Source organism: Mirounga leonina, unplaced genomic scaffold (genome assembly GCF_011800145.1).
Source record: "Mirounga leonina isolate KUSES-001 unplaced genomic scaffold, KU_Mleo_1.0 Mir_268, whole genome shotgun sequence".
Lineage (NCBI taxonomy): Eukaryota > Metazoa > Chordata > Mammalia > Carnivora > Phocidae > Mirounga > Mirounga leonina.
In genome coordinates this window covers 147,905-158,017 of record NW_023270649.1, presented here as the reverse complement: position 1 = coordinate 158,017, position 10,113 = coordinate 147,905, and the positions used below count along the sequence as shown (strand labels likewise).

Genomic DNA, 10,113 nt, shown 5'->3' with positions numbered 1-10,113 from the left:
GATCTCAGACTCCCAGCCTCCAGCCCCAGTTGGATCTCAGACTCCCAACCTCCAGCCCCAGTTGGATCTCAGACTCCCAGCCTCGGCCCCGCCTGGATCTCAGACTCCCACCCTCGGCCCCTCCTGGATCTCAGACTCCCAGCCTCCAGCCCACCTGGATCTCAGACTCCCACCCTCGGCCCCTCCTGGATCTCACACTCACAGCCTGCAGACCCATTTGGATCTCAGACTCCCAGCCTCGGCTCCTCCTGGATCTCAGACTCCCAGCCTCCAGCCCCATCTGGATCCCAGACTCCCAGCCTTCAACCCCACTTGGATCTCAGACTTCCAGCCTCAGCCCTGCCTGGATCTCAGACTCCCAGCCTCAGCCCCACCTGGATCTCAGACTCCCAGCCTCCAGCCCCACCAGGATCTCAGACTCCCAGCCTCCAGCCCACCTGGATCTCAGACTCCCAGCCTCCAGCCCCATCTGGATCCCAGACTCCCAGCCTTCAACCCCACTTGGATCTCAGACTTCCAGCCTCAGCCCTGCCTGGATCTCAGACTCCCACCCTCGGCCCCACCTGGATCTCAGACTCCCAGCCTCCGTCTCACCTGGATCTCAGACTCCCAGCCTCCAGCCTACCTGGATCTCAGACTCACAGCCTCCAAGACCAGGAGAGAATAAACGTGTTGTTTAAGCTGCCCCATCGGTGGTGCTTTGTGACAGGCGCCTAAGCTGACTGATGGCAGTGCTTTTCACTTCTCATTTGTCCGGTTTTAGTTTAAACACATTTGGTTTTAAAATCAAAGGGAGAGTGTTTGGAGGTAGAGCATCTGAGAGTGGGACTATAAATGTGCTCTGCTCTTTAGTCTGCTTCTGTCTTGGAGTCCCTGGGTCAGCTTTCCACTCTCGTGGCTCGGACTGGGGCTCAGTCCTCGGAACAGGAAGGCTCTGGGCAGCGCCCTGGGGAGGACACACGCGGGAGAGTAGGTTCCTCAGGCTCCACCCCTGCCAGGCCCGGGGCTCAGCATTTCAGACCCGAGCCTGCCCAGCTTTCCCGCACGTTTGAGGTTGGGCCGTGACCGCAGGTATGTGCAGGCGGCTCACAGCCCGGTTCTGTTTCGGCAGCTATATCCACCAAGATGATCGAGAGGATATTCTCAGGGGCGGTGACGAGGTACGTCTTAACAGCCATTTTCTTGTGATTTGGGGCCATGTTCTGTGCCTGAGTACGGTTCTCATTCATTCCCTAATGTGAGCTTGTCGTGTGTTGAGAGGGAGTGCCATTGTCACGTGAGGTCATGAGGAAGACACACATGCTGTTGTCACACAAGGTCGTAAATAAGGGAGGACACATGCCACTGTCACGTGAGGTCCTAGTGGAGGACATCTTTGTCACATGAGGTCATTAAGGGAGGACACATGCCATTGTCACACAAGCTCCTAAGGGGGAACAGCTTTGTCATGTGACGTCGTCGGGGGACATGCACAGTTCTGTTCCACCAGATCATAATGAGGGGGACACACGTCTTTGTCATGTGAGGTCGTAAGGGGGGGGGCAAACACCATTATCACATGAGGTCGTTTAGTAAGGGGTGGGGGAGCACAGGCCCCGTGTGGGTGGGTCATGTCAGGCCCTGGGCCTCTGAGAGGGCCCTGGAGTAGGCCGCGAGGCAGCTGTGACTGAGGCCACAGACGCCGGACCTGCCCTACCTGCAGTTCAGGGCACCCCCTGCGTGCACGTGCCCTTTAAAGCCCGCCCCCAGGTGGGAGTCTGGTGTGGGACGGGGCCAAATGCAAGGCTCCACTCTCCCAGCAGGGAGGTGGGCCGGGGCCTCCCACCTCACGCCGCTTCTCCCTGACACACGTCTTGCCTGTTGGTCTCAACCCTGAACCCAGGGGCAGGAAAGTCCAGAAGGAAGGAAAGATAAGCTACGCTGACTTTGTCTGGTTTTTGATTTCTGAAGAGGACAAGAAAACTCCAACCAGGTACGTATTTGGGGGCTGTCCTGGTACAGCAGTTGGCAGCCGTAGGCTAACGGTCAGCCCTGAGCGTGGGCGCCACCAGGGCTCCATCCAGGCAAGGCCAGTCCCAGGCGGGCTGCACACTGCAGCTGGTCCCGGTGGGCTCAGTCCCCAGCGGGGTCCGTCCCAGGCGGCCAGGCTGACCGAGGCTCGCCCGGACCTGCTGTGACTGCAGCATCGAGTATTGGTTCCGCTGCATGGACCTGGATGGGGACGGCGCGCTGTCCATGTTCGAGCTGGAGTACTTCTATGAGGAGCAGTGCCGCAGGCTGGACAGCATGGCCATCGAGGCCCTGCCCTTCGAGGACTGCCTCTGCCAGATGCTGGACCTGGTGAAGCCGCAGAACGAAGGTAGTGGCCCCGGAGGTGGGACGCCCCCTTGTGAGGGAACGTACCCCTGTGAGGGGACACGATGTCTGAGGTGATTCCTCACTGTAAGCTGTGATGTAGCCCCATGTGAGGGGACACGGCACGTGACCTGTCCCTGTGTGAGGGGACATGTAATGTGAGGTGATTTTTCCCCCCATGAGATGTGATGCTTCGTGTGAGGAGATGTCCCTGTATGAGGGGGACACATCGTATGAGGAGATGTCCTCCTGTGTGAGGGGACACGTAATGTGAGCTGATCTCCCCCCATCCCCCGTGAGATGTGATGATGTGATGCCCCCCCCATGTGAGGGGATGTCCTGTGTGGGGACACATCGTGTGAGGTGATTTTTCCCCCCATGAGATGTGATGTCCCCCTTTGTGAGGGGGACACATTATGTGAGGTGATTCCCCCCAGTGAGATATGATGCCCCCACCCCGTGTGAGGATATGCCCCCGTATGAGGGGACACATCATGTGAGGTGATGCCCCCATGTGAGGAGATGTCCCCAAGACATCCCCCCGTGATACTGTTGCCCCCACCTGTGTGAGGGCAGGTCCCCTCTGTGAGACGTGAGGGGCACCCCATGTGAGGTGTGCTCATGTGGCGGGATGTCCCCCTGGGGTGCTCCCCCTGTGTAAGGGACACCCCGTGTGACGGGCTGTTCTTCCTGTAAGATGGGCTGCGTCTGTGTGAGGGCACATTTCCCTTGAGTGAGGGGATCCCCCATATAAGGAGAGGTCCTCCTGTGAGGTGTGATGGTCCCTGAGTGAGAGACACCTGTGTGAAGGGACGCCCACTCAGGGAATGGCCATCCCTACTCTGAGTTGGTGACAAGGGTGAGCGGGGCCTTGGGGAGGCCTGGTACCAACCGTATGTCACAAGACCCCACCCAGGACCGGGTGAGGTGGTGTCGTCATGTGTGACGTGAGCACCCTTGTTCACTGGTGGCGGCCACTCCTGAGTGCGGACACAGCGCGTCCCGGCTGTCCCCCTTCCCCTGCCTCCCTCAGGCCCCGTGTGCGCCCCTCAGCTCTCACCCGCGCTGAGGGCCCTGTCCTGTTGGGTGAGGACACCTATCCTACCAGGGTCAGGAGGGTGGATGTTCCTGACCCCACGTCTCCCTGCCTCTGCTCCCTGGTTCCCCACCTCAGGGACTCAAGCCCACGTTCCTGGTGTGGGGCGGTGCCGTGGGCGCCTGGCCCTCCCCGCCCAGGATCCCACCTGGGGTCCTCCCGACACCCCCCAGCTGAGGAGCCTGCGTCCGGGGAGAGGCCAGCAGTGGCACAAGGAAGGACCCCAGGACAGCTTCCAGGGTCAGAGGGACAGAGGGAGACTCTTCCCAGCTGCGATGCCTTGATTAGTATTGTTTCCACGTCGTGGAATCCTGGCCTTGGGGTATTTATGGTCTTTGTGGGTCGTTCTGGGGCCCCATGTCCGGGTCCTCCCGAGCGGGGGGGTCCTCCCGAGCGGGGGATTTCCTCCTGTCCCGCCTCAGGCTCCGTGATGTGTGCCTGGGCGCCCCCTGGCGGCCAGAGCCGCTCTCTGTTCCTGCGCCCCGCCTCCACGTCTGTCGTCTGACCCGTTCTGGGGCACACAGGTCCCCAGGCTTCTGGTCTGCCCTGCTCCCCCACCCAGCCTTCCTGCCCACACCAGGAACCACCTCGTGCGGGTGTGTTTTGTGCCCAGTTGCATCACAAGATGCAGCATCGTGCCATGTTTTTCAAGGCGCATCGTGACGGACGGGCGCACACGTCAAGTGCGATTTGCGAAAGCGCCCCCGGGCGCACTCGTCTCTGAACGCTTTCGTCTCCTGCAGGGAGAATCACGCTCCATGACCTGAAGAAGTGCAAACTCGCCAATGTGTTCTTTGATACCTTCTTCAACATCGAGAAATACCTCGACCACGAGCAGAAGGAACAGGCCTCCCTGCTCAGGGTGAGTGTGGCAAGGAGCACGTGGGGTGGCGGCCGCATCCGCCCCGCGTGACACACCTGTCCCGTCTAGGAGAGTGCGAGCGAAGGCCCCGAGCTCTCCGACTGGGAGAAGTACGCTGCCGAGGAGTACGACATCCTGGTGGCCGAGGAGGCTGCGGGAGAGCCCTGGGAGGACGGGTGAGTGTGCGGACGGGACGCAGAGATGGCCGGGAGGGCCACGCGTGGCTCGTGGGCAGCGGGCGCCTCCTTTCCCACATCCGCCGGACCCCCACGGGCTCGGGCCAGGGACGGTGGCTCGTGGGGGCTGCTCACCCGCTTGCTTCGGGCACCTGTGACGTTCGGCGGACAAGCGTGTGCGGCTGTGAGTAGGGAACCTCGGTGGGGAAGAGAAGGTGGTGGCGGGTGTCCTGAATCCGCAGTGAAACCCACTCATGCCCGGCGGCGGCCTGGGCCCGGGCCAGGCCCCGGAGGAGCTTCGAGAGGCCCCTTCCCAGGGTCACGGGGGCTGCAGAGCGGGCCAGGCCCCAAGTCTGCAGCCACAGCAGGGCCCCGGGTGTGAGTGCGGGCAGGCCCGGCCTCCCGCCTGTTCTGGTGCCCCTGCGTCCGCCCCTTTCCCGGAAACAGACCCAGAGGTGGTGGTGCTGCTCTGTCCCCGAGAGCTGGGACCCGGGGGCACCAGCCAGGGGGGCCCGGCACAGGCCGTGCGGTAGGGGTGTTTGAGGCCTGTGTCCCAGAGCCCGGCCTGTCCCCGTCCCCACCCTCACAACGCCCCTGCCAGTATGCTTGCTCCCCGCCCCGCATCCTGGCCAACTCCCTTCCGTCTCGACCCTTGGGTCACCGGGGACCCTGGGACGTCTCTTGCCCGGTCAGTCCCTCCCGCCAACTGCGGAGGGCGCACACACCCCCGAGCTGGGGTCCCGGAGAGCCCGGCTCAGGGCCAAGGACCCGACAGACCCTCATGCAGTCCCCGCGGCTGGGAACCTTGTCCTGTTTTGGGACCTGCTCACGGGGCCCGCGCGGGGAGACAGGCCTTGAGGCCCATGTGCCGCCGACGCTCCTCTCCCCCGTGGCTGGCTGTGTGAGGGATTGGGGGGCTGTCCTGCTCCCAGGCCTGTGGCCGGTCCCAGCCCCGCTCCACCCTCCGGGCCTTGGGCCTTCAGGCGCGTAAACAGGCCTGTGTTCAAGGGTGGGGGACTCTGGTGGCCGCACACAGTCCCGACGGGTTCGGGTCACACACGTGTTCCCTGTTCCCATCAGAGGCCACTCAGCCCCCAGGTCAGGGTCACGCAGGGTCAGGCATGTTTCCACATGGGGTTTGCGGCACAGGAGCGGAACCCATGGCAGGGCGTCCCCTCTGCCCCTCGCGACGGGGCCTCCATGCAGGAGTTCTCAGTTCGGTGGGCCTGGGGCTGCCTGCTCGGGGGTCCTGACCCCCACCCCCAGGAGGGTTCCAAACGGGCAGGGGGCACTTCGAGCAGCCCCCGTCCCTCCCCATTCGGGCTCTTGGCAGGTGCTGGGCTGGTCTGCGTTCGGCATTGGTGGTTTCCCCGGACGCCACGGAAGTGGAACCCCGCCGTCCCCTCACACAGGCTCTGCCAGCACAAGGTGTTAGCGAGCCGGGCCTGTCGGTGGGCGCATCGGGCACTCCACGTCCCCGCTGAGCAGGGTTCCGGCTCTAGGTGACCACCTGCCAGGCCACGGATGTTCGGTGGCTTCTCCTCTGGTTCTGGGCAGGTGTGAATAGCGCCGCTGTGAACCATTCCCACACTGGCCTTGTGTGAACGTGGGCTCTCTCGTCTCTGGGTTCAGTGCCTGAGGCTGCGGGCCACGTGGGGACGCCTGTCTGCCCTCACCGGAACCCGCAGCGGCGTCCCACGCGGCAGGGGACGGTTCTAGCTGCTCCACATCCTGGTCAGCGCGGTCTGCTTGCGGTCATTTCCATGTCAGCCCGTCCCTGGCGTGCCACCGGGCGTGTCCCCTCGTGGCTGTGAGTGTCTCCGTCCTCGTCGGGCCTCCGTGGTCCCCGGGACATGTGCCTTGTGTCTGTGCGTTCTCCGTGTCTCCGTGTCGGATCATCCGCTTCCCCACTGAGGTTTTACGGTTCCTCATAGCTCGTCGATACGAGTTCTCTGTCGCGTCTGTGGTTTGTGGACTTTTTCTCCAAACTCGTGGCCTCTGTTTTCGTTGGACCGTGTGTCAGAGAGACGCTGTTCTCACTGACGAGGTGCCAGGCGTCGTGCATGCCGCCACACGCTGTGTTCTGGTTCCCGTGTCAGACTCTGCTGCCTCCTCCAGACCCGCAGCGCTCCTGTCTGCACGTTTCAGATGCACGTCCAGCCCAGGGCACGGCACACCCAGGTCACGACGGGCACAGACGCCAGGCGGGGACGCTACGGGGGCAGACGGCAGACTGTGGCCCGTCCTGACTCGCGTGGGGCGTGAGGTGAGGGCCCAGGTTCCTGCCCTGCTGCCGCAGCACCGTCTGGGGCGGGGCCCTCGAGGGGCTGGCCGCGTTGCTCACGGTGACGTGCGTGCACGCCAGGTGTCCCCAGCGCACTCTGCGTCTGTCCGCGCACCTCTGCGGCCTGCTCGTGCCGCCACGGCCTGCGGGAGAGGCCTTCGCGCTCCTCCTCCCTCACAGGTGTTCGGGCCACGCGGTGCCTTGCGTTTCCGCAGGAGTCGTGAAATCTGCCCGTGGGTTTCCTGAAGAGGCTGCGGGCCTGGTGCCGGGTCTGTGGGGGGGAGAGCTGGAGACTCGACTCCCGGGCCCCACCGGCTGGCTGTGGGGTGGATTTGGAAGCCACGTGGCTCTTCCCCAGCCTCCCGGGCTTGTGTCTGCAGCTGCGAGGGGCCGTGGCAAGCCCGTGGTCTGACGTCACCCGCGTTCCTCCTCACGGTCGTGTCGTCGGCTCCTTGGCCTTCACGGCAAATCTGAGGATGAGCTCGCCTGTCCCGACAAAACAGTAGGTGGAAGATCCGATTACTCCTTTTCCGAACTCTCCTGCGGCGTGGAGACGGTTGGCATCTCAAAGATGCCGTGTTTCCTCACCCACAAGCGTGGGTGTCTCCGCGTAGTCAGGGACCATGCTTTTCCGCCAGGATCGTGTGCTTTTCGGCACCTGGATCTTTCCGTCCTTTGTCACGTAAGTGCGTCCTGACGCCTGGTGTCGGAAAGGTGGTTCAAACTTGGAACTTGTGGTTCTTTGTGGAAAGCGCACAGCAGTGCCGTCTGTCCGTCTGTAGTTTGCACTTGTGCCCGATGCACCTGTCGGCCGCAGGAGCGTCTCTGTCGGTTCTCTGGGGCTTCGCGCGTGGACGGTCACGTTGCGGGCGGGGAGGACACTTTCGCGTTCTCTGCCCACCCGCCGCACTTCCTAGAATGTCCGCTACGATGTTGGGTGCCAGTGGCGTGTCCTTGCCTGGTCCCCAGTCCGAGATGCAGAGGGGTCGTCGTGGACGACGAGTTGTGAGGTCAGCCCAGAGCAGACACTGAGTTCTGTCAGATGCCCCCGTGCATACGGGGGATCTTCACAGGTTGGCCCCGGAGAAACCCTACTTGGTCACACCGTCCGAGCCCGTTCACAAAGTCGACTCGTGGCCTCTTACCTCGTGGCACCACGTCTCGTGCTGGTGTCCAGGGAACGCCGGCCTCCAAGTGCGGGCACGGCTCCTCTTCCCTCGGGGTGGAGGCAATCCGCAGTGACCCCGCTGGGCCTGAGGCTTCCCCAGGGTGAGCTCACAGCCGTCCGGGGGCCGCCGGCTGTAATGCAGACGCACCCACGCACGTGAGAGGAAGAGGGGCGCCCTGCCCCGGGCTGAGGCGGCCGCGCCCCCGTGTGCTTACCAGCCCGTCCTTGCAGGTACGAAGGCGAGCTCAGCCCTGTGGACCAGAAGCTGAGCTCCCTGAGGTCTCCGCTGGCCCAGAGGCCCTTCTTTGAGGCGCCGTCCGGCCTGGGCACCGTCGAGCTGTACGAGTATGCGTGTGAGGACGAGGACCTGCAGCCCTCGTGACCCGCGCCCCGTCTGGATGCAGAGCCGCCGTCGTGTAAAGAACAAAGCTGTTTGATCGTTGAGCTGTCCTAGAAAATGAAGCGGTTTGTATGGGGTGATAAATTCTTATTTATTCAGCACGGAAGCTGGTCAGGTGGTCACTGAGCGTGTGTCCCCGCCTGCCCGGGACCCCCGGCTGGGGGAGGAGACACGCCGGCCCCACCGTCGAGCTCGAGTGCAGGCGTCTGGAGACACCCACACGGCCGACGGCCGCTCGCAGGGGAGCCACGTTCTGCTCCAGAGCATCGGCCTCGGGCGTGAGCCGCGCACAGACTTCCGGGGCTTGGATGGCCCGGTGCTGTTCTCACGTCGTCGGTCTGGAACATTCCAGGGGCCCCGGCGCCACGGTGGCCCAGGACCTTCCGTCCACAGGAGCGTCTCCAGGGGCCGCCCCGGCTGCAGCCCTGCACGCGGGGTTTGGGAGGGAGCACCCCCTCGAGCGTACTTACGTTTTCATGTAAATGTACAGAAGGTGTAAAGTTAACTTTTACTTGGTGCGTACAGCAGTTTAAAAATGTTTTACGAGATCACGTTTGTATTTTCAAATAAAGAGTTTACGGATTTTCTGTGACGGGCTCGGCTTGCCCAGCCCACGACACAGCACACACAGGGCACGACGGGCACAGACGCCAGGCGGGGGCGCTACGGGGGCAGACGGCAGTGTCCCCACGGGAGACTCCACGCGGCGTGCACGGCTCTGGGGTGCGGGCCCCAGGCCGCGGGGCCCCGAGTGTCCAGCAGGGTGGCCCTGCTGCCCAGACCTGCACGCGGGCCACCCGTGGTCCTGACGCCACGGCCAAGGGCCGTGCTTTCCCACCGTGGCTTCCAGGGTCCTGGGGAGGGCACAGCCAGAGGCACTGGTGTTCCCCCCGTCCCCCGGACGGCAAGCCCCAGACCCAGGTCTGCGCGGGGCTGCAGAGGCCTGAGGTCCCGGGCCGGCTCTTGCCTCTGCACACCACCAGGAGTCCTCCCCACACACCGGCCTTGCTGTCCGCGTCCACACGGGGGCGTCCTCCACACTGGCCCCGAGAGTTCTGGTTTGGCACCAAACAGGGTCTGAGGCGCGGAGTGCCCCACCCTGCGTGTCCAGGGAGGGCGGCCTACGTGCGTCCAGCCCCCGCCCCGAGTCGGGTGCAGCGGGTTTGCCTGAGGCGAGCGGGTGCTGAGCCGACGGCGGGCAGCAGGCCCATACCTGCCCTGCATCCGGCCCTCAGCGCTGGACACCAGGGAACGCCCAACAGCGGGGCCCTGGGAAAGGAAGAGCTAGCGCCGCTCCACGCAGGACCACGTCGCACTAGGGAGCCAGCAGGATGCTCCACGGCCGGGGGCAAAGCTGGCTCCGGAACCTTCCAGCCGAGCACAGCAGTCGCCAGAGGGAAGTCGCAGGTGGGTAGGCACCTGGTGGGTAGGTGGGTGGGTGCGTGGGCACCCCGGGGGGCCCCAGTCAACGGCCACGTGGCCCTCTCCCCACACACGGGACTGGGATGCGCAGGGGCGGATGGCAGAGGTCACCGCCATCCGCCTGGAGCCCCCAGGGGCCTGGGTCAGCCGCACCTGGACGCCGCTGGCTCCCCAAGCCCAGGAACGCAAGGCAGCAACCGAGGAGGAACACGGAACTCCTGACCTGAGTCCCAGCGGGGCGTGTGTCCTCTTCAGTCTGACGCCCCCTGGGGACGGAGAGACAGACAGCCTTCAGGACCCACAGACAGACACGTGGACGGAGAGACGGACAGCCCTCAGGACCCACACAC

General features: G+C 64.1%; 2 protein-coding genes across 3 annotated transcripts in view; one reads left to right on the top strand and one right to left on the bottom strand.

Moving 5' to 3' along the window:
* Window positions 1-8,933, top strand: part of PPP2R3B (protein phosphatase 2 regulatory subunit B''beta) — a 48,640-nt gene extending 39,707 nt beyond the window's left edge. For both annotated transcript variants that reach the window (XM_035029625.1, XM_035029626.1), the window contains exons 8-13: window positions 1,112-1,160; window positions 1,883-1,972; window positions 2,184-2,359; window positions 4,195-4,313; window positions 4,383-4,489; window positions 8,173-8,933. In XM_035029625.1, coding sequence (XP_034885516.1) covers window positions 1,112-1,160; window positions 1,883-1,972; window positions 2,184-2,359; window positions 4,195-4,313; window positions 4,383-4,489; window positions 8,173-8,323 — 692 coding nt within the window. In that variant the 3' untranslated portion in view covers window positions 8,324-8,933. The remainder of the gene's footprint in view (window positions 1-1,111; window positions 1,161-1,882; window positions 1,973-2,183; window positions 2,360-4,194; window positions 4,314-4,382; window positions 4,490-8,172) is intronic.
* A 996-nt stretch (window positions 8,934-9,929) lies between these two features.
* Window positions 9,930-10,113, bottom strand: part of LOC118026662 (cohesin subunit SA-2-like) — a 68,913-nt gene continuing 68,729 nt past the window's right edge. The window contains exon 24 of the mRNA XM_035029624.1: window positions 9,930-10,029. Coding sequence (XP_034885515.1) covers window positions 10,015-10,029 — 15 coding nt within the window. The 3' untranslated portion in view covers window positions 9,930-10,014. The remainder of the gene's footprint in view (window positions 10,030-10,113) is intronic.